This window comes from Tinamus guttatus, unplaced genomic scaffold (assembly GCF_059628265.1).
Source record: "Tinamus guttatus ecotype Peru unplaced genomic scaffold, ASM5962826v1 Tinamus_guttatus_pri_ptg000033l, whole genome shotgun sequence".
Lineage (NCBI taxonomy): Eukaryota > Metazoa > Chordata > Aves > Tinamiformes > Tinamidae > Tinamus > Tinamus guttatus.
The window spans coordinates 5,553,971-5,578,636 of record NW_028288567.1 but is presented as its reverse complement, the minus strand read 5'-3'; the positions used below and the strand labels follow the sequence as shown (position 1 = coordinate 5,578,636).

The window sequence follows — 24,666 nt, the reverse complement described above, 5'->3', positions numbered from 1 at the left end:
TGCTTTCATTTTTAAAAAAAAAGCAGCTTTCATGTTACACCCAGATTCAGGTACTGCTTGTTGATTCTGCCTCAAAGACTGGTGTCTTGTTAGTAGTAATTCCATCTTGGTCCAAAATGACTTTGGTGTTAAATGCCACTAAATTCATCCCTAAGAAAAACCTGTTAGTGTTTCTTATTACCACCTCAGTTGCACAATGCCAACTTGCAAATATGAAAACACGCTTGCTGCTCAGAGAGGAGACAGCTCAATGTAACAAAGCAGAAAATAATTCAATTCTGCATCACCCATAAAATGGATGTGACGGCTGTACGGGCGTGCAGTTCAAAGCATGAGTTGGATACCAGCAGTTCCTAGAGGTATTTTGGATGTTATCGTTCCTTGGCATAGATATTATTGGATGTCTAAATGAATAAACAAAGCTGTCCGTTTTGAATCCAGCTTCCTCTCTCTCTCTCTCTCTCTCCTCTTGAGAAATACAAATTAAAAGTCATTTTTAATTGCTTTAAACAATGCAACATGCACTGTAACTGCAGCATTCCTTCCTCCAACCATGAGAAACGTGGTTTAATTTGTAATAATGGTCCCCAAATCTGGATTGTTCTTATGCAAATACAATGAGTTTTCCCTTAAAAATTTTTTAAAAGAGGCGTTGCTAAAAGAACACAACCGACAGCACCATTACAAAATTAAGATTACTGGGTTCAAAATTTAAGCTTGACATTTTTTCCTAGTTCTGTTAAACACTGGGGAAACCCTGCAATATTTAAAAAACTGTTTACCATACCTTGCCCTCCCTACGCCCTCCCAACACCTGAGACTTTCGATTGCTGAGAAGCCATCATCCAGGTTCTGAATACTATCCCCCCCCCAACCTTTTTTTTAAATTTTAAAAATTTATTTTGACAGCCTGAATGGCAGACTCCTTATTTACTAGAAAGATATCAAGTTCCTTGGAAGCCTTGTGTTTACAGAACTAACCCTTTCTAGTTGATATACTGAGTTTCTTTTGCTACTCCTTGTATTATCTTAAATACTCGTGGGAAAAAGCTTTCTGAATCAGGTTCTTTTTAGCTCTTAACAGTTGCAGCATTTGAAACCCCATAATAAAAGTTTATTCCAAAGTTTTGGTTTCTTTTATGAACCCAGACGAGGTCTTTTCCTTGGAGATGTCTCCTCCTCTTCATCATCATCTTCATCATCAGGATAATCCACTAGGCCAACCAGACTTCCCTGCCAATTTAAAAAAAAAGTCTAATGTTGAAAAATATACCTTGAAATATTCAATTTCCGTACAATACCGACAATCAACTTGTGCAGGACATGAACCTGAGAAACATCAAGTCTCTCTCAGGACAACATTCAAGCCTACAGGTAGCTTTTAGAAATATTTTGCTTCATCTTTTTATACTCTCACTATTTTCCAGGTAAGGCATGAGATGCTTGAACCCATTTCCAATGACCTTACTATGAAACATGGCAGAAGCTCCAGGCCCTTCCAATGGGTTAGCTGGAAAACCTAGTGTGCCCAGTGCTTGCGCATTCTGCTGTGAAGCCTTAAGTTTCTGCAGTAAATTTCCACAAAGTTAAAATACTTACACTTAACCTCTCACGAGTTTTCAGGCTACAGATTAAACTAAAACACTGTTGTATAACACGAAAGTACCAATTAGCTTTCTGATTAAATACTAACTACTTTGGTGACTGTGGGTCCACTAATTCAGAAAATAAAAACCAATCCCTCCAATGTCTGCCTGCACATCACACACAGAACGCAGCAACCGGGCAGTTAAACAAAGCTGAGGCGTGGAAGCAAGACTGCGCCCAACTCGGTGATCAGAGGATCCTAGTCCTACCTAGCACGTCTTCAAACCTCCCCCAAAACAGCAAGGGCTTTAACTGAACCGAGCTCTGTACGAGCTTCTTCCCACGCGAGGTATCTGCCCAGGGCCTGACGCTGCCCGTGCCCCACGGCGCTGGCATGGGCTGGCGCCGCCGCTACGGCCCCGCTCCGCCACGCGCCCACCTTGGCGGCCGCCACGGCCGTGGGCAGGGTGGCGTTCTTGGAAGAGGAGCCGTTGGAGCTCGCTGGTGACGTCTGAGCTGCCACAGATTTGCTGTTCGCACTGTTTGCACCATTAGCTGCGCTGGCAGAGTGGGAAAAAGTGAATTTGAATCCCCCAGCGGAAGTCCTTTTTGGAAGATTCTCTTTGTCTTCACTCTCTTTAGCTAAGGGACAAACATATTCATGCTTAAGTATTAGTTGTACATCAGAAAGCACAATCCACATCATAACATAATTGCAAGCGCAGCTGCTGCTGCTTTTGCTCTAAGTCAAGGGCTCGCCTGGGGAGCTCGCTCAAGGCCTGCATCAGGCATTCACACAGCGGGGCGCCGCTTGCTTGGGCTGCACAAGTGCATGGAAGGGCTTATTTCTGCAGGTCATTTAAGCTACCAGTGTGTTAGGAACAACCCGACCCATCGTTTTAATCCTACGCTGGCTTCCAAAGGCACATGGAGAACACATCGCCTCCTGCTTATGATTTGCAGTGGGAACACGACACAGTGTCATGCACCATGCAAAGACCTGACAGATAGCATGTGCCATACTGACAAGCCAGTATTTGGTAAGTACCTTTCTTAGTATCCATAAATTTTTCATAGCTATCTGGAAAATCATCCTCTGGTTTTGATTTTTCAACTGGAGGTACAACAGCTTCACCTTCTTCCTCTTCATCTTCATTGAACCACATTTCTTCATCTTCCTCTAAGGCTCTGGCATCTCTGCGAAATCTATTGCTACGCAATATAGATGGGACACTGTAAGAAACACACGACAGGTGACTCGAGCGCTGCTCGCAGCCGGAACAGCCCTGGCCCCGGCACGCGGGCGCTCGAGGCCACGGCCGCCCCCGGCGCCGAGCCGGCCAGGAGGGAGCAGGAGCCCGAGCCGCAGGCCAAGAGTCTCCTGTTCACAAGCTACAGGATCGCTGAATTTAACATTTAATTCACTGGCAACTACGAAGTCCAAATAGGGGGTTACTCCAATTACAGAAATTTTCATCATGAAAGAGAGAAAAAAAAAAAAAAAAAAAAAAAAAAAAACAGGCTTTGCAAATTTTGTCCTCCTTTGGGAATCAGCAATGTAAAGATACTACATAATGACATTAAATAAAAGTCACAGGAGACAAACTGGGGAGTACCTGTTCAGTTTCTGGTTTTGTCGATCCTTTTCTTGCTCATATTTTGTCTTCAATCCCTTGAATGTCTGAACATATTCGATAGATTCAAGTGCATTATAAAAGTTTTCAACTATATGTGCAATAAGTGACTTGATATCTTCCTGCATAAGCACAAAACAGTTTCTCAGTCTCAAACAGTTAACATGCAGAAATTCAAAAAGCTTTAGAATAGTTTCATTTTAAAAGTAACTGATTCATTCTCCAATGTAAAGATTATTATGAAGAAATATAAAGTCATCTGAGATTAAAAAGTCTATAGAAGTAGTATAGAAGTATAGCAGTAGTATTCCTGTGTAAGTGGAAAATCATCTCTCTTTTTCCTGTCTCGTTCCAGTCTGTGGTATTTTGAGCAATCAGAATCATGACATTTCCTATCTAGGATCAGGCTTTCTCGAGAAAAACAAGGAGGGTTTAGTTGCACCCTGCTCTCCCCACAAGGCTTAGCTCTCTTTCTCATCCTCCGTAGCTAATCCACGCACAGGGATGACCAGCCACCCTCCCTTGTTGGGAAAACTCGCTGCTACCAGCGCATCGAACCACCGACTGCCCTGTGTTTCGGGGGGATCCCCGAGATCGGCCAGGGGCTCTCGGCAGTTGCTGGAAGGGGCAGCAAAGGCCGCCTCTCCCGCGGCAGCACCTCCGAGGGCTGCTCCTCCCTGCCTCCGTCCTGCCCGCACACGGGCACCCATCCCAAATCTCTGTGGCAAAAAAGCTGCTGATCCCAAGCGGGCACTGAGCAAGCACGCGTGCAGCGTTTTAAAGGATGAAGTGTGCTCCAACTTCTAGTCAAATCCATCTCTTTTAGACCCCACCTACAACACACAGGTTTGGCTCAGTGCCACTGAATGCCATTACTGAGGAATTTCACGTGCAGGCTGCAGCCACAGAGCACCTCTGAGGCCCCCCGAGTCAAGGATTACAGTCTACACTGCAGACAGACCAAAGGGCAGGAACGCAACAGCCCGAATGGAGCCATGCGCCCCCACCTCCTCTCATGACACTGCAGCTATGTGAACACCTCTCCTCATCACAAAAAGCCATATTAGAATAATTTCATTTTATGAGGGGAAGGGTTAACTTAAAGAAAAAAATTCCTATGCACTATTAACAGTTTCCATTCTTTCAATGGATAGCATCTGCTACAACAGAGAGCTGAGTGACTGCATCCTTCTGCCAGAAGGAAATAAAAATTAATCTTTCTTTATTGTTGGAAGTCTTGAATACTCCAAATTTCAATACACAGCTCACGTGGGTTTTTTTTTCCAGAGGAGATGAAGCAGCAGCAGCTATATTTTTAGCTGCTATTACTGAATTCATGTACTGTCTCTTATACACATGCACACACACATACACACACATATATATAGCCTACAAGCATTCTTGGAAGGAATAAGCATATAAAATACGAAGCAAATTACTGGCTATTTGAATATTTTAAACACCTACTTTCTTGTTGTTTTGTGCTTTTAAGTAGCAATGCACTATTTCATGTGAAATATTTGCATTCTCCATTTCTACCTAAGACACATGAAGCTACTGCTTAACTTACCACTCTGATGAATTCAAATAGTTCAATCACAGCAGAGTTGAGCAGATTGTACCTAGTTCCATTATCCAAAAGAGCATTTATAACTGGTTCAAACAAATTTCCCTTGGTGATATAACGGTTATAAAATTCATCTTTTAGGCCAATTATCCTCCTCATAAAGCGAAGAGCACCTATACGAAGAAAGAAGTTCAAAAGTATTTATAATTATTATTACTTATTAGCTATTCTTCTGGGCTCCAGTGTGCTTCTCTAGCAGAGAATATGAAAAAGGCAAACTGATGTTACTAAGAGGAAAATGTGCTTACAAACCAAGAGCACTAAAAATTATTTTCTGATCGTTCAAAATAAACATTTGAGAATTTATCTTTATTCCCCCCCCAATTGAATGTGATCAGAATCCACTCGGATCTTTTTGAAGCACAACGGCAAGAAACTTCAGCACACGCAGTTATTTATTCCTTTTACATTATGCCAGCCAAGTTCACTCCCATGCTCTCCTTCCAGAACCAGTCACTATTCCCTGAGTACCATGGTTCACAAAATCCTACTCACTCTCCCCAAAGAGCACTAGTTGTTATGGAGAAACAACAGTTTTCCCAAATAAAGGTAAACTGATACCAAACTCAGATAACTCTTATTATCATAAAGACTCAATGGATCATTATGGAATTGCAGGGATATAACCACAAGTTGCACTAGTCTAGGCTAACAGGTCTTTGCCACCTTTATTTCAAAATACTAGAAAACTAACTAACAGGGAAGTAGCATGAATTTTTGGTTTAAAGCATGCGCATGTATCCACACACACATTCCCCACTGCACATACAAACTCTTTGAAAATGGAAATAAACAGCAGTTCCATACTCACACAGGGCCAAAAAGGTGTGTTTTGAATTCATCAAAACCAATACTCTTCTTAACAAATCTTTGTTCATAATATAATTTTTGATGTGATATGTGTGATGTTCCACACAGAAAGTGAGCAGCTCCAAAATTAAGGCAAGTAGTTGTGCCGTTTGATAATTATCTATGAAAAAATACATGTTTTGATTAAAGAAAGAAAGAGAAAGGGAAAAGAGAGAAGTAAAAGGTCATGTACCAAATTGTCCCAAAGCTTGGTTGTCACTGTGGTTCCTGACATCATTTTACCTGCCTACAGAGCTGCTTTAAGAAGCTGGACAAGCTGCCAGAAGGAAGCAGCCTCTTGCGCCCAAAACAAAAACTAACAAGAAGTGCCTTGACGGCCACCCCAGCCTCCTGAGCTGCTACTGGGCTTTCCTCCAGTATCAGGGACTTGCCAGCTGCAGCTATCCAAAGTAACAGTGTGTGTTAAAAGAAGAAATCCCAGATTTCGTCACCTTTATACACCTAATTAGCATTCACCTTGCAGGTGCTTTTTTTTTTTTTCAGTGTTTTAAACAAAGGCTCAGCTATGTCTTAACTTACTGTATAATAATTAATGTTAACAATAATCCCAATTAGCAACCTAACAGAATCTAAAAATATAAAAGCATAAAACCCAGTGAAGCTGAGGGAGATGAAAACGTTACTATTCCAACTTCCTGACTTTTAAAATGAAGCAAGACACCTGCATCTGTGCTAATACAAGGTATTTCAAAAGAAAAAATATGGACATCTTAACTTAAAAAAAAGTAATATCACCAGTGCGTGAAACAAGTTTCAGAGGACAAGGTGAGTTAAAACTTACCAGGACAAATTGTATTACTCTTAGTAGACCCAACTACTGCATCTGGAAAAAGAAAAAAAAAAAAAAAAAGAAAGAAAAAAAAAAAGAAAATATTTTTGAAGTATTGCAAAGTAAATATTAAAATGTACATAAATAATCTTTAAAAATGTTATAACTTTTAAACAAATAAACAGGAGAGAAATAAACATATAGTGGAACATGCTAGATGATACTTCTATATTCAATTTACATTACAAAAATTCAAGTTCAACAAGGTGAAAATATTTAATCTAAAAATCAGTAATATTACTCCTCCCTAGCCTAAAAAAAATTAAGTTCTAAGGATTTGCTTAAGACTTTCAGATTATCTATAAAAAAAGTCTCAGAGTCTATTTAGTGCTTTATAAACAGATATTTAACTTGAGACAAAAATGAAAAAAAAAATACTCATTAGTTGTTTTTTTTTCCTCTTCTCTTTCAATCTATATTTCTTGGACTTCTTTTCTTATTTCTATATTGTTGTAAGCACAAAGTAAAAGCTACTTTTCGGAATTTATCACCTGAAGACACTGGATACCTAGGATGATGCAATACATCATTCTGTTGAATGGCATATTTTTGTATTTTCTGTTCTAAAAGCACTTGTGAATAGAAGAGACTCTGCTTTACAATAAACATTTCTTAAAAAATGTAGTTGTAAAAGTAGTTGAAAATTAATGATGTACATATTACCAAAAGTGCAACTAATATAATAAAAGGAAAATTACAGAGCTACTAGAACTTCTGCCCATTGAAACCCTGTCATTGGTAAACAACTTTCAGCAAGTGCATTTGTAGCTAACATCACAAATCACTTCATTACCAGTAAAACAGCTGAAAATATTACAAGATAAAGTATATATACATAACCTTACCTTTTTCACATTTATCTTCTGATGTATTAGCCAGAAGCGGTGCAGTAAGAACATGCATACAATGGTTGTAGAAGAAATTGAGAAATTCACTTTTTTCTGTTTTCTAAAACAAATATAACTTTTATTAAATACCAATATTTGCATGTATTGTTTTAAATAAGGAGCAGCAATATCATAGAAGCCTTCAAAGAATCTTAAGTGACTTCCTTAGATCTACATCTATCTATCTGGCTGGACCTATAGCATTCTTTGACTTCACTGGTATAAGATATATTTACTGAATTGAACAAATAGCAGATCTCTGAGACAAACCAGCTTAACTATTTCCGCCCCTCCACCCCACCCCCAAAAAAGCAGATGCAAATATATATTGAAGAGACAGAAGTGTCTGATCAAAGAACTTCACAAGGCTTGTTTAGACCACTTTGAAAGGTAAAGGCAGTAATTTTACCCATATAACCTGCAAATATTTACACTAGACTATCATCTTGCCATCTTGCTACACAGTACATACATATTAATATGCAAGCAGGTTTACAATATTTTTTCCTCTAGTATAGTATGCATTAAACACTGAAAGCACTAATAACAATTCAAAAAGCCTTATTTAAAGAAGTTAATAAATAGTGGTACACGTGGTACAACATTGAAAAGGTAATGGACACACAATAATTTTCTCTTGAAAAAGTCTGAATTCAGTATGACAGCAGTTAAGGGAAAGGAATGATCAACAAAGTTTCAAATGCCAGTGTCAAGAAATATTCTGCTTTCTCTTTGACATCTGTAAACGCATATAATTTGGAATTTTACAAAAACACAAATATTTTCCTCGTATTGGACTATTTCAACAATGTTGCACCTTTATTGTACCATTAGTATTAAAACACTGACTTGGTTTCCAAGAAAGCCCTCTGGGTCTCTCTCTACATTTCAGCATCTATTATCCAGCTAGCAGAAGTTACTACTAGGCGACTACTATTTCACTGAAGCACAAGACTTCTCATTTTAACAAACACTTGCACAACACCCAAAGACATACTGCTTATTAGCCCTTACTACACTGCTTATATACCCTTATTATACCGCTAATACAAGTTTCCATTTATTTTTTAGCTTGATGAAATTCAATACTGGACCAAAAAATGATAGTATTTAAAAAAAAAAAATCTCTTTTCCTATTCCCCCCTACCACAATAAGATCAGGAGAGAGTATCAGGCTTTTAATTTTGCTGAGACAGTAAAGTGTCTTTACCCCTTTGCATTTTCTTACATTAGCTGTGGCCAACATATTCTCTGGATCTATCAGAGTACGTAAGAGCCCCATTAACTGAACAGCTCCCCCAAGCTCAGGATCAGTATCGCAGATCATCTGCTCAATGACCACATTGATGAGGAGGATATCCTGCAAACAAACAAACAAACCCATTAGACACAAGGCTGCAGAAGTGGAATACTAAATACACTCGAAAATGCTTTTACTCACATCATCACTCTGTTGGGCCTCTTGCATTACAAATTCTCGGACCATAGATGGACTAAACTCTACCAGATAAGAAAATATATCTGTAGCAGCAGATCTAACTTGCAAATCGTCCAATCCCTAATAAAAATGAGATCAATTTATTACAGATAAACCATTCCAGGTACAGCTGCAAAGAATCAGAGAGGTATTTGAGAACATTATATATAGTACTATACAACAACAACAAAAAAATCTAGCACAGACACAGCAACACGGAGAAAAAAGGAATAAAATAGAGTAAAATCTTTTCACCACTATTGCTCTTCCCCTCAAAAGAATGCAAGGATTCCTGTAAATTTGATAGCTACGACTTAGGCAAGAAAAAGTTGACATGCTACAAGCAGACAGAACACTTGAGATGCTGATATTCAGTACCCCTTTTCCACAATTTAGATTTGTGCAAAAGAACCAACTGAAAATTAATTGCAGGTACGTACAACTGTTTCTACACTCATTCACAGGCAATAAGGCAGCATTTTTCTTATGGCATGTAATTTTTCTTTCTGATAACTGCATAATCTTAAGCCTTAAAAAAACACAAATGGGACAGGAAAGATTCCCACTAGTCTAGCCCTGGAAAAAAGTCATTAAATTAGGATTCATCTTGTCATTTAACATCTATATTACTACAGGGCTTTCTTAGCAGTCAACATCTAACTTAACTTGTCAGATTGTTACTCTAAGACATAAAAATAATAATTATATTTTCTAAGCAACAATGGTGATGATATAAAAAGCATTAGCAGCTACTTTCAACTGAAGGAGTGATAAAAAGTATGCTTCAGCATTGTGGCATAAGATAATTTGCTTCATACCACTGGAAAGACAGAATTACATGATCTTTCAGAATAGGAACAAAGTAACAGTACAAAAAAAACATTTCCTTGGTATTATTCCAAAAACTAAGAAGTTACATGAAAAAATACAAAGTTATATAAATATATTAATTCAGCTGCTTTAAAAAAATGTGAATTTCTTTTGAATTCTGAACTTTACACTAAAGCTTCAATTTTCAGAACAGCAAAGCTGCCCAATGAAATTTAGAAATAAAGATGCCTACCATTTCTAAACCAAATGGCTAGGAGGTCATGTTTGGGTTTTCTGTGTGTGTTTGTTTTAAGAATAAAACAGCTTTAAGTTTTCACTTACCATTACAATTTCAAGAGCAGGAAGGATTCCCAATTTTGCTAGTGTTTTGAAAAATGCATCTCTGTTCTGAGGCTGTAATGTCTGAGAAAATGCACAGAATTCCTTGAAAAAGTTAACCTATCACATAAGAAAAAAAAAAGCAGTATAAGATACTTTTGATACAGAAAAGAATGAATTATTAACAAAACTTGAAGAAAATGGTGATTCTGTGGTAACAGTGGTAAAACAAAACCAGGAAGACATGAGTATAATCAGGATAGTTAACCACCAAGAAAACAGTTTGTCTTTCTGGTAATCAAAATTACATGTTTGTGTAACTTGAGTTACAGAGTATACTCATGTCTATATAGAACTCAAGTCAGAGTGAAAATTAAGACTCATCTCAAACAACATTCATACTTTGCACGAGAGAAAGATACAGCTGAACAACCGGGTATCTTTTCTTTAATGACCTTGAAAGAAATTTGGCAAAGTAACAAGTCTCAAAGATGACTGTTTATTATCACAACAAACAACAACTAAGCAAGCAAAAAAAACACAAACTAAAACAAAAAAAAAAAAAACACCACACTTCTAGCTATTGTATCACTTGTAGCATATGAAGGATTTATAGTTCTGTTTGGCATGCCTTCTTTCAAAAGACAATAAAATAAAAGAGATGTTTCCTCCACTGACAGCAAGTCTAGATTTTAACAAAATTGTTTACCCTAAGCACATAAACATATCCAGGGATAGATATTTCCAACATATTTACACTAACGGACTATTGATAATCCTTAGTTGCAAGAACTACCAAGCCCAACGTCTTACCAGTTCACATCGTTTATCATCATCTGTAGCCTCATCTGTTAACTGTGCAAAAACTTCGGACAAAAATTTCTCGTCTTCCTGCATAACACATGTAAGAATACAACTTACACAAGACATCTTAAGAGATAAAATGCTCAAAAACTATATAAAGTCCATGTTATGGTTAGCTACTTACTTATCCCTTAGAAACAAAAATACACCCATTAGTGGATTTGGGAGATAAGCTATTTTTCATACACTGACATTTCACTGCAAAAAAAGGGAAATGAAGTATACGTATTCAGAGGCATAATTTCCAACGCACTGTCATTATACTCATACCATATCTCAGAAATAAGTCTAGGAGATCAAAATCACATAGCAAGCTGAGGACAGATGATGATTATTAGATCTGCTTTTTAAAGGGCTAACCTCAGAAGAACTTGTGGTTTCCTTTTGTTCTCCGCCATGCCACTCGCCGCGTTTTAACATCCTGCCCTACCCACTTTACTCACTGCATGGTCTCCCAGGCACATTCACATACCAAAACAGAAGAAAATTACAATCTTTGATCCAGGCTTCCTCCCTACACCATGCATGTAACCCAACGGGCAGGCAATCTATGTAAGTCTACAGCAGGCATTGCCACTCAAGGTGCAATTTTTAGCATGCTGTTATCTATGCTGTTAACACTCTGCACTTCGCATCAGAGCACGTATCGAGTTACCCTATTTTGGATCTGCAGTATTGCCAACATTTTGGCAGTGTACCTATACTGACACATCACCAGCTTGCTGCACGCGCTTCCCCCGTTAGTTTCATTCTCATTAAACAAGGCTCCCACACTTGCAGAAAGCTCATTTTTTCCCCTCTTGAAAGGCTTTTTCATTGTTATTTGCTTTTCACAGTAAGACCCCCCCCCCCCCCCCATCCCTATCAGGAGACATTTGTTTTTAAACATGCAAGTCAACAGTTCACTTCTGGTTAAACATTTCAGTTACACTGTTGCTTACAACTCAAAGAAAATCAAGGTGAACAAGAACATCTCTCAACAGTTGGGACTTTTCCCACCTTCTTTACACATTGCTTTCTCTGTACTCCTTCGCATGGAAAAAATAGTGTTGACATTCTATCAGAATGTCCCTTTATTATCTTCCAAATACAACACAAATCTTAAACTGCTTCATTATCCTCCAACATTACAAAATCATCCAACACTATACTGATTTAACTCTATGAACTTTACTTATTGAACAAACATGAACAGAACTAGAAGCATTCCAAAAAATACACAGAAATATTATATAAGAAAATGTAGCTAGCTCTTATTTCTACATTTTTCTATGTCCTGTCACTAAAATGTATGAGTTTCATTAGGTTCACGTAGTACAGAATTGTTAGTTATGGGAATGTCACAACATTTTTTTTCTCCTGAAAATTTTAGGACAGCTGGAAAACAACGTTTTGCGAAAACAAACGAAAAGACCACAAAAAAAAAAAAAAAAAAAGAAAGAAAACCCCGGAATCAACAACAGAGAGTGTGCAACTTGCAGAGACTTAGCAGTCTATTCTAAGCTTTGCTGGCTTTGGCTTAACAGCTTAAGCCTGTTTAAAAAAAAAAAAAAAAAAAAAGTATCACAATCAATAACAGATCGGCTAGAAAATCCCCAGCACAGAATACTTGGCAAGAGAAGGACTCTTGCTCGTATACGGCTGCCGAGGGTAGTCCTCATGCCGAGGCCCTAAAGCATGGCCCAGATTTGTTTTTCCCCTTCCCTCAGTTCCCCACGTGGCTGCCATGCGCCTATAGCGGCACGAGGGTCTACTGCTTCGCATCGCTTAGACAGGACCTTTACTGGAGTAGCAAAGGCAATCGTTTATTCCTACAAACTGCACGCTCCTAGGGAGCCCTGCCAGTGTACGAGCGGAACAAGACTTCCCATTTTTTCAAACTATTCAAAAGAGCTTTATGGTTCTTTTGCCACATGATAAGAGTTGATTTTCATCAGAGAGTTGTAAACAGAGTCCTTTGGAGCCCAGCTGCGTATGAGCAATTCCTTTTCCTCAAGCATGCTACATAGGAAGATCTCTTCCCCATTTATCATCATCTTAGCTTGTAATTCTGAGGAGAGGTCAACTGCTGTAGCAATATCAATACCAATTGGAAATCAACTTTTATGTCCCAATTACCATCTTTAGAAAGAGATAAAGCATCCTATGCACCACCTACTTTTTCTACTCTACTATGAAGATGGTAGTGACTAATGATAGCACAAAGGCAACACAAGATTGCACCATTTCCTCCAAAGAGTACCAGGGGTCTGAATTAATCAGGAAACCACAGTTTCACACACAGTTACATTTTAAAAGGTACAAGTAAATATTCAGTACCATACAATCCAAATGGAAAAGAAAAAAAAAAAAAAAAGTAAAATGGGAAATACTTATTTAATACCCAGTATTTAATTTTGCCATTAGGATTTAATTTTTTTTCCTGCTATTCTATTCAAACAAGGTAGAAAGAAACATAAAAGCTCATCCAAGTACAGTAAGCAAAGTAATTCTCTTTTTAATTTTGTAAAGGTTTGCTTTTTTTTCCTTTCTCCTACTCCATTCCTTAAAAATATTCCTTGCTGCATTATCATTTCTCCAATGCCTCCCTCTTTCCACTACTTTACTGCTCTCTTCTCCCTGATACATCTTCCTATTTCATGGACTATCCATGTCCCAAACTGACAGTTTAGCAAAGCTCTTTTATACACAAATCTACCGTTTTTCAAAAGAAAAGGGTCAGAAACAGAATAAACCATGTAGGAATCCATTAACATTCATAATACAGTAAGAACTGAACAGAGAATAGCCCAAATATCATGAAATGCAACTCTTTACAAAGCTTCTTTCTATAGTCCAGCTTGGTGGTCATATCAGTTACTTTTAGGCTTGTACACTTTAAAGTGCTCAGTAAGTTTCTCAAGTCCTTGAGACAGTAACAATTTTGTCATTTATTAAATACCATTTTCAGATACTAATAGGAAGCAAACTAATTACTTTATACCACAACATTTGAACTCAGAACCAGAAAAGAACAGCAGTAATATAAATGTTCTGAACATACTCAGTTGAATCACAGACTTCACAATCGTTATAAAGATGTCACAATGTCAGCTGAGATACAATACAAGAAATTACTTGTTGCCTAAGTATCTTTGTGAATCTTCTCAAAATGCATACTGTTGATTCAGAATCAAGGAGAGGAGTCTTTAGCTATGTACATTCCATCTTTAAAATATTAATATGCATACACAAAATCTAACGAAATATTTTTAAGTCAAAAACAAGATACCAGAAATCAGGGAAACCTTTCAAAAGACAATGCAAATGAATCAAAATGTACATGATTAACTTACGTTATGCTAAAAAGCTGTAATCAATTTCAAAGCTAGAGCTAGAAGTATCTATACATAATCCATCTATACCATATTAAAAACCACTTACCTGCAACATACTGACAATCTCAACCTTGTTGAAGAAAATAAAGGAAGTGAGGGTAGAAAGAAAATTCTCTTCAAAAACAGATGGTGTCGGCAAGATGATGTCCTGTATATACTGTACCCTGTAAGTCTGGTGGATTTTTTGCCTGAGTTCAGAGTCTGTTATAGGAATAACCTCCTTAAATTTTGCTGTTTTGGTCAAGAACTCCCTGTGCCGTTTTGGCTGAGCCAAAGAAGGATCATACTCAAGGCATCCAACAACATCCATAATACACTCATCAGAAAACATCACCTCAAACAGAGTTGCTTTATTGAGGAACAAAATTCCTCTGATAATTTCATACAAATGATGTAAGCCTTCTGTGTTCTCTAAATTCTCACAGACTTGGAAAAGTTGCAAGAGTTTTTTAATGTAGCCCTCATTCTCTAAGGCCAGTGCTAACTTTTCTCTACGGATGGGCGAGGAGAGAACAGAGGTAACTAGGTCAGCAATCTCTTCAAGTTTGTTGAGTTCACAAGCAGGAAGGTCGATTAAAGGACTGGTTTCAGGCATTTCTTCTATGTGCTCCTCTTCTGACTCAATAAGGTCCTGTGTGACTTCCACTGAAGGATCCTTACCTTGAACCTAAGAAGAAAGTACGCACAGTTATGTCTCATCCCAAAATACACATAGGAATAAACAAATTGATAACTTAAGTGGTATTTGCATGAGCACATTTATGCTCTCTGCTGGCTAGAAAGTATCTAGCCATGTAGTAGGTACGCCTGGTACATGTAAGATTTAAGCATTTCACCAATACTCTCAGTAGTATGCTAAAAAAAATATATATATATACGCATACAAAAACAGAAGGGCATAACAAAAAACTTCTTTCAGTGTCTCAATCAGAGGGGTATGAGGACTTCAACCCACAGTAAGAGCCCACAGCTATAGCAATATTAAGTGAAACATAATCAAATGACTAAATACAAAGGCAGGATGCCATGGATGCCAAACTTGAACAGGAAGAGAGAGAAGCTATTGTCTCCTGCCCTGCACCTTCCTTTGCTTTGTCTGCTGCTCTGACTCCTTTTCCTGCTGCTCTGATTTCTTTCCCCAATCTCCTCATAAATCTTATACTTTTAATTCCCTTTACCAATCCAGTCTCAAGATTCACAGAAAAAAATAATGCCAAGAACATAGTAAAGTATTCGGGGCGGAAGGGGGGGAAGTAGCTGTACCTGGCAGATTTTTTCCCAAATTTCATCACAGCCAGCTTTTTCTTGAAAACTCAGTGCTAGATCATAATTCTCTGCTTCTGACCAAACAATCAAGGTATCCTGTTTAAAACATAAGAAAAATATTAATTTCTGAAATATACTACATCAACATTGCATATTCATCCATATTCTATTAAATCACGCATCTAGACAAGGAATTACTGCAATTATTTTTATATTTGTCAAGAAATAACATAATCTTCTGAAATACTAAATAATACTCAACTACTGGTCCCATAAGAGACATTGCCTGCTACTAATTGCTACTGCATGTCTGCTACTAAATCTCTCTTTTTTCATTATTTTTAAGATATATCCAAAAACACTTAAACACTTTTTCTGCAACATACTTCTGAGCCATGAATCTTAAAAGCGGAATGCACATACCACAAGACATTGGAAAATTGCAATGTAAAAAATTATTTTTCCATACCTAACATATAGACAAAAATACACAATTATCTTGTTTGCCTCTCAGAAGGAGCTTAGTAGAAGTCTAACCATTTGAGAAATAATATATCACAAATCCAAATGCTTAAAATAGTTTTGCTGGATTAAAATAAATACAGTTTGCATAATATTGAATTTGCAAGTTACTACTGAAGTTACAAATATCTTGCCAAGAACTACTTTCACTAAAGAAAAAAATCTTTTGCTTCATTATTATTGCCTCTACTCATTCCATCTGTGCGTCTGCACAATAAATCTGGGAGATACTTCAAAATTTCTGAACAGACTAAAATAAATTATAGCAGTTATTTATAACACTGAAGTTTTCTATAAGTAATTCCGTCATTTCTTATTGCAAGATTGTCAGCTACTTTATTATCGCTCAAATTGGTTGATTTCAATATTAGAATGGTGAATACTTTTGTTTGGCATCTTGCAGCTCTGAAGAGCAGGAAAATAAATAAACTTTTCTAACAACAGCAAATTCAGAAAGTACATCAACTTTTTTTTGAATAGACTATCAGTAAGATTAGGGCACTACACAACTATATATACACAGAAGAAAAAAAATAACTGTAGAAGCATGAAAGGCACCCTGAGAGTTTCTCTCCTGCAATGATTCAAGGTGAGGAGGACAACAGAATTTGACAACTCTATATAGCTTCCAAAAGTGTGCTCAGTCTTAATGATAGACAGAACTTTTCAGACCAGTTTAATATTTGCCTGAAAGGCACAGTTCTAATATGGCACTTGATGCTCTAAGTTACATGTTTCCTTTTACCAATTTTTCTAAAACATAATTTTCGACTTATTCTACTTATATGACACTATTAAAACAGATTTTCTTACTTCGAAATAAGATCATTTTTCATCATTTAGGTAATTCATACACACTGAATAAGGATAACTGCACAGAAGAGTTGGAAGAATACAGCTAAACTCAGGCCAGCAGAATATTATAGTATATTTGAAATTTTTAAACTACCAGTTTGTAACAGAGTTGGCAGATACGAATGCCTGCCTGTGCTTCAACATTCGAATGCAAACCTTAGCATCCTACAGGAAGCTAATCTTCATCTTGATATGTTCAAGGTGAGCTGCTCTCTGCTAACTTTGCAGTACATTTCAACAGCTCCAGCAAAATGGTTCATTCTCTGTTAAGCTTGCAAGTCCTTGAGCTGTTACAGAAAATTTTGCAACACCAACAAGCCTTTCCTTAATTGCCAATAAGCTAATTTACTTCCAAATTTGCAAAGGTCAATACTCACTACACAACTTAGGAAGGATTACGAGCATTTATTCTTTACCTCATGCATCACTTTGGTCAAAAACGAATTATGATGCAAGTAAGCTCAAGAATCAAACCCAAGCACGTATCTGGTTGTCTTATGGGCACCTGATATATTTGAGGAAACTCTCTGCAAGAAGCAAGAGAGACTGCTGTTACCTCTCTCACCTCTTTATCCCCAGGGCTTTTTTTGGCTCCCTTTGTGGAACAAATGGTAGGAAATGATGATGCTGGTTACCGTCTAAGACCCATTCACTACACTAAAGATGAACACATGACTTGGCATTGTAAGAACTATCTAGTTATCATTCTTAATACATCCTTCTAAGACACAGGAATACAAGTGTAATTAATGTTTTTCCATTCTTTAGCTGTACTCTCTTCAAGAAGTTGGTTTTACAATGTAGTTTTTGCCTGTGTTAAAACAGTACTTGTGTTCTAGTAGTACTCAGACCCCACCTTTGTCTATATACATTATGTTCATCAATTGAGATTGGGGTAACTATTAATTTGAGTCAACTAGAACAAAAGTATAGGCTAACAGAGTGGGAAGAGTCTCTTCAAAATCTTGTTCTCTACAGAAGAGATTACTGCCTCACACAAGTGATCCTCTCTGCTTGTGAGCCTGCTGCCTTAGTCAGCTTTGTTGAACCCTTTTCAACGAAAATCAGGTTAGTTTAGATAGTTTAAACAGATCTTTAGCCCAGTTATCCAGGCTTAAGCAGGTTAGGGAACACTTGCCAGTATTTCCACTGGCAGATGCAAGATGCACAGGAATGCTGACAAACAACTGGAGTGGGACAGTAGGAAGTAAACTCTGCCGTCCGCACAGCTATCTGAAAAATATGCACCTCTATACCCTCAGCAAACACAACTTATCAGCTACTAAAATAAGTACTCGCATATGCTATTAATTCTTGTTTGTTTCTAAAATAATCCTAACCTCTCAACAACAGTATGTAGTTCCTGTAGCTGTGATTGTTTTTGTTTACCATAATGTTTTTTCTCATGGCAACAACTGCTGACAAATACCTATCACTAGGTCAGCTTCCTTCTTCCAGATGAAGAGAATCACCAGCTACACTAAGCAACAGCATTTGATTTACACAAGCTCATTTTCATTTAAATTTTCTAATTTTTACACTTGAAGAGACAGTTTTCCTTTTACAGAAAGGACTGGACTCATCGCACTGTGGTCTTACCTGCTATGCATGAGAGTTGTTTATACCAGAGCATCACACACTATACGCACACTTTTGTCCTACAGTCACAAGTGTTATTAGGTAGTCTCTCTGCTTTTGGGCTCTGATTCACATGCACAAATGGTACAGCTTCCTATAGCTGACAAGGTTATTGCTTACAGCTGTCCATCCTCATCTTTGACTCATGGACAGCTGAATCACTTAGGTTTACAGCGTGCCATTTTAGAGTGAGCAGTTGAGCTAGGCTTGGGGCAATAGGAGGGGATAATAATAATCAATATATACACACACACACATATACACAGTCCTTGCAGTTTACAGTACGATCTGTTTATATCTCTCTATACTGTAACGTGCAAGAAATGAAAGGTCTGATTACCTTCCTGATCTGGTTCAAAGTGAACAGCACAGAAATGAAATACAGAAACAGAGGACACTGGGCTCTGAAGTGATTCCTTTGTCTCACTGAAAGTACTCATTTGCAAAAAGAGCAAGTGAAGAAATAAAACACACAGGTTTTTAAATAGTTAAATTCTATTTTGAAATAGGCTTTTAAGCAAAGCACTTCATCTTCTTCAGTAAAGAAAAAATTCACTGAAGGGTGCCTGTGTTTACTACCATTTGAAGGTGTTTTTCTCTACAACAGGACAACACAAAAATCTGTCAATGGAAGTTTAAACAAAGTTCACAAATATTTTAAAAAACAGAATATGAATTAGCAGCATCAGCTTATTTTTCCCCCCATACAATTCCCTACTTAACAGCTCCCATCTCTTACAGATTAGTCCAAAAATACGAATTCTTAAATATCATTTCATGGCAGTTTTAGAACCTGAAATTCTAAATTTTAAGAGCAGAGCATGATCTATGAAATCACTGACATGTATAACACTTGTAATGTCAACATGATTCCACGGTAACACGAATCCAAACAAAGATGGATTCATATATGAAAAAGTCATAGCCCTGAGTGACTTAAATAACAGGTACACTGCAGTGACTCAAATGTTCGCAAGCAGCAGCTTTAAACCTAGAAAAATCTGTGAGAATTCAAGGCTTACTTTTTATAACCCATACTGCCCACATCAGTACCTGTAATTTCTCTTTGAGTACTGATGAGCATGCACACTGCTGAACAATCAGGATCCTTCCTGCTCCCTTTCAAATGCTTCCATTCACAGCCAAGATTTTGTCTATTAACTATCTTTATTGAAAATAATTTCATTAGAAAGTAATCATGCAATATAAAATTTAGTTCACTTCCAGTACAAGCCAAGGCAAGCCAAGAAGATCACACACGGCCATCTTCCAGACAGCTGGTTCAAGAGACTACCTGCTTACCAAAGTACCAAAAGTGCCTCATGGCAACTGCTCACGCTGGCTTTAACAGCACCCAGGAAACACATTAAACTGCACTTTAAACAAACTGATCATTTTGCCTGAAGCAGATTGCTTTTCTGTCACAGGAATGATGGCACCGTGGACAGTATTTGCACACATCCTTCATCTTAAATCTACAAATGTACATAGAGTACCTAAAGGAGACTTTGCATCATAGGATGGTGACCAAAGTAAGAATTTCTGTAGCAGTTCAGTCTTTGGGCCACATGACTAGATCATCACTCCCATAAGTGAGCTGCAGGAATACAGTGCACACCTGCATCCCTTTCATTACTCCCTGCCAGGTTAGCTGGGGAACAGCAACCTCAAGCAGAAGGTGGAACATAAGGTGTGGCAACAGCTTTTGAAACTGTTCCTTCAGTCCTTCCTCAACTCACCTGACCAAGCCCACTGGTAAACATGGGGCATCCAGGGGAGGTACACAACTCTCATCAGCTATGTCCAAAATCCAGGTGGAACCAAAGCTCTCCATGTGTCTAATGTTATTTGCATACATAAAATTAGATATACTTTTATGTGGCACAATGAGCAGCCCGGCACCTATGTCCAGTTTAAATCCTGTTTCTTTTGTGAAAGAGGTCATGATTATAATACACCTAACACCCTGAATACTACACATAAACCAGTGAGCACAAACTCGACTGAAGAGGGCAATCATAACACAGGTATGCCCTGTTTATGAAACGGTTAATCAACACCTAGAACATAGCCCTAGAAGTTGTGCATGTTCATAAAGCTACAAGGTTTCAGACGCTGCTGTTCCGTGACTCTAGAAAGTCTCCTAACCTCCTGGCTAGAGCCCATTCTGGTGCAGGAGGGAACAGACTATTACTTCAAGACTTCTGCCAGATCTGACAGATATTAATTGAACAATCAACAGGCCACAGAAAGACGCTGCCCAATAAAATGGATAATCATTCATTGATGGGAATGAACAAGGTCTGGGTAACCTTAAAACTGCTTACATGTTTTATCTGAAAACTGCTGAACACAGAACGCAGCACGAAGTGTAATATTAGGAATGACATACCGATTCAAAGTAATTAATAAACACACTTTCCCTTCCCCCACCACCCCCCAGGATGATGGGTATGAAAATCATAATATATGTGTTAGCTATCCTTTAGGCCATTCAGGTAGTTTTTAAGACAATGGATCTTAGGATGGTTTAGGTCTTAAGTGTAGACAGGATGTGTTTCCTTTACAGCCTACTGCACCATCTTGTGGCTTTTTCCAAGTCCAGAGATCAGCACCATAATGAAAAGTGGGAGCAGAATTCTGAAAGAAAGAACTTTCCCCATAAGGCCATTCTAAAAACATCTCTCCTTGGCAGATTCATATGGCCTTTGAGTCTTCTAGTTACTTAGCTATAGGCTACTTCAACATTCAAAATTTAGGCATACTAAAATACTTTTCCTAATTCTTTCTACTATTTCTAAACAGCACCTGCTCCTGAAACATCCAGGTTTCAACACTGCAATCTTTGAAAGCACAGACCAAAACTCAAAAACTAAGAGCAGACAGCCAAATTCCATTCTTTGCTATTTGGTACTCACAACAAAGCACACAGAAGTTGAGAACAAAGCACTAGCAACTAAAATCAGTAAAATTTCAGGGATCAGATAAATCCAGAACTGCGGCTGAAGTTAATCCGCAATTCTTCCTCATCAACAAGCAAAACCAAACTTTTTCAAAACAGTGAAAAGCAAAGCAAGCCTTCTGCCATAAGAATACAAAAGCATAAGAATCACTAATAAAAGCCAACCAAAATCAACTTTGAACTGAAATGAGCTTCTTAAAATTGCAGCCTAGAAAGACTTCTCCAAAACAGAAAAGGAGAAACAAAGTTCTTTTGGTTATCTTAAACTTTGCTGCCATTTAAGTAAAGACTCTCAAATAAGAAGCAGTAATAGGTAATTAAAAAACAAAAAAACTCCATGACTATAAAAGGAAGCAATTTAACTTTTCAGCAAAATAATCTGCATTTGTATTTCATTATGTATTAATTCCCTCTGCAAACAGGAAGCAGATCAAGCCTTGTGACTTTCATAACCCCACAAAGCCTTCATAAAAGCTCTCTTTCCTCAGCCTAGCCAGGCCAAGCAGAGCCTACCAAACTACATGAATGACCATTATCTTGTTGGCTAGATACACCAGTATATAATGAGTGAAAATATACAAACTACAAGTAACAGAGCCTTCTGAAAAGGTAAGCCCAAGACTTTAAGATTCCCTCCTAAACTAAAGCCAACCAATCTGTGTTCAGAGCTAAATCTTCTATTGAATGAAAAAACAAACAAAATTTTTTGAGATTCGTCTGTTCATGATTTAGGATGAATGTGATTGTTTTCCAGTGATGATAGAGCCCTGGATATTACAGCGATAAAAAAACAGTATAAAATTCTAAGCAAAAACAACAACAGGGAATCTTACTGCACAGAAGGGAAAGTTTTAAAAAAAAAAAAAAAAAAAACAGCAGCAGTAAGTCATGGAAACGATGTAGACAGACACATCAAAAATGAATGCAGAAAAAGAAAGAAAGTGATAAAAGCAAGAAAGATTTAGGAAGCTAAGTTTTTAGTGGCTTAACAAAATTTACCTATTAATGTAGCTCTCAACTCTTTCACTTCACTAGTTTGTAGAAGGCTTACCCCCAGGAAAAGCAACTGTACAAGTAATAAAGGCTCATCATGGCTAGTAATTTTACTGAAGAGTATAAGTTTTCCAGGCTTAAAACGGAAAAAAAAACATGTGGGGGGGGGGGGGAGGGGGAGGCAGAGAAAAAGCAAAAAAAAAATCCCAGAAAGAAAAGTTCCTTGGCATTATGTCAAAAAAAAAAAAAAAAAAAAAGAGAGAGAGAGAGAAAGAAAAAAAAAAACACTATAGAAACATATATATTGGAAAATAGTTGGGACAAAATTTTCCCTTCCTAACAGGTAATTATTTCACAAAACCCGGGGTGAGAGACAAAATTACACATATATGACTCTTATCCAGTTGCATACACTCTCATTGAAACCTGAGGTCCGAAAACATTCTTAGGAGAAGAATTTAAATTTCTAGAATGTAGACAGCTTGGCATCTGAGCTTGGCTTCTGAGTTAGTTTTTCACCTCTGTGGAAAGCAGCACCACCGACTGCACGTGACACTATTTTGCCTTTTCCTGGAAATCACAGTTAGTTTGAGCACTGAACAATGTCTCATTGTCAATAAGTAAAAGAATAAAAAAGTTTAGTAATACTTGCCTGTTGTTTTTGATATGCAGTATTTGGATTTATCTTCGACTCTAACAGTAGTGAACCTGAAAAAGGTACCAAGACATATTTACCAGGTTAAACAAAATATGTATCTCCATGGATTTTACGACTGCCCAGGTGCCGGCCAACATATGCTCATTTCAGACAACATCTTTCAGAAAGTCCAAGATTTTCATACATAATTCTCTACAATGAAGCCAAGCAAAACATAACTCAATTAAAACACCCAAATTAAGTTTTAAGGGGTTCTGCCATTTTTTCCCTCCTGAAGTGTGGTGTGACCAGAGTCATTTAATATACAAAGTTGCACCAGACAACATGCTGCACAGCATAAAATATGCATTTGTCCACAAAACGCCCTTTTGCTATTATTTCCTTGAATTGTCCTTCAGAAGTGAACTGTTTGCCATAAACGCAGAGGCTCTGTGTATACAAGTAATGTATGCAGCCTGGCAACAGCTCCAGAGTAATTTATACCAGTCTTAGGTGGTTTATTTAGCACATTAGCACCTGTTAGCTGACAAAAGCAGCCACGGCCTCTCCCCACCACCACGCAAGACCCTGAGAATGACTTTAAAGTGCAATAAAAGATAAAGGAGGCAACACCACCCGATCACTTTAATATATGATGAGCACATTTCTTAAAAGAAATTTTGTAGCACCGAAGAAGGTAGAGAAGGAGCACTCCAGAACACAGCAAAATTACTCTAAAGCCGGGCAAGATGTCGCTGCACGTAGCAGCCTCACCTCTACTAGGCCGCGGCTGAGGTGGCTGCAGGGGTAGCAGGCCTAGGGCCGCGCTCGCCAGTGCTACTCCAACTTATCGGGAGAGAGAAAGTTTGCAGTAGGCGCAGAAAGGAGCAAAACCCTCCCGGGGCCTCGCTAGAAACACGCTGTGGAGGCCTCGCGGAGACGCCGCCGGGCAGCGCAGGGCCCTGGCAGGCAGCGGCCGCCGCGGCCTCCTCATGGGCCGGCGGGGCCGATTCTCGGTGCGCGGGGCGGCCCCGGTACCGCGGCGGGGCGGCCTAGGCCCGCGCGCGGGCCCGGCCACGCTCTCACCGTCCGACTCGGCGCGCACCAGCAGCGACATCCCCTTGAGCCGCTCCACGTAGGTGGAGGAGACGTGACCCGTGCCCCTGTCGTCCCATTGCCGGTCTTCGTTGAGGGTGTAGACCTTCACCCGCCGGCGGGTGTCCGACATGGCGCAGCCCCGGCCTGGCGCCTCCGCGCCGGCCGCGGCGCCGGGCCCGGGCCCGCTCCGCCTGCGGGGGGCGATGGAGCCGAGGGAGGGCGCGACGGCGGGCGCGGAGCGGGGCGGCTCACGGGCAGCGCAGCGCCTGCAGCGCGCCGCTCGCCATGGCCTCCGCGGAGGGCGGGAGGGCGACGCTGCGCCCCAGCTCGGCCCGCGCCTGGCGCCGCTACCCGAGCGCCGCCGCCATCTTGTAACCCGACTCTCGCCGCCTTT

General features: G+C 38.8%; 1 protein-coding gene across 1 annotated transcript; it reads right to left on the bottom strand.

Moving 5' to 3' along the window:
* Nucleotides 1-1,088: 1,088 nt before the first annotated feature.
* Nucleotides 1,089-24,475, bottom strand: PPP4R3B (protein phosphatase 4 regulatory subunit 3B). The gene is made up of 16 exons (XM_088532232.1): nt 24,261-24,475; nt 23,190-23,245; nt 15,565-15,663; nt 14,348-14,968; nt 10,874-10,951; nt 10,064-10,180; nt 8,876-8,992; nt 8,663-8,794; nt 7,393-7,495; nt 6,500-6,541; nt 5,660-5,818; nt 4,792-4,961; nt 3,204-3,343; nt 2,636-2,820; nt 2,027-2,229; nt 1,089-1,233 (listed from the first exon to the last, which is right to left on the bottom strand). Exons 1-16 carry the CDS (start codon nt 24,400-24,402, stop codon nt 1,138-1,140), a joined length of 2,460 nt encoding a protein of 819 aa, XP_088388358.1. The 5' UTR covers nt 24,403-24,475; the 3' UTR covers nt 1,089-1,137.
* Nucleotides 24,476-24,666: the final 191 nt, after the last annotated feature.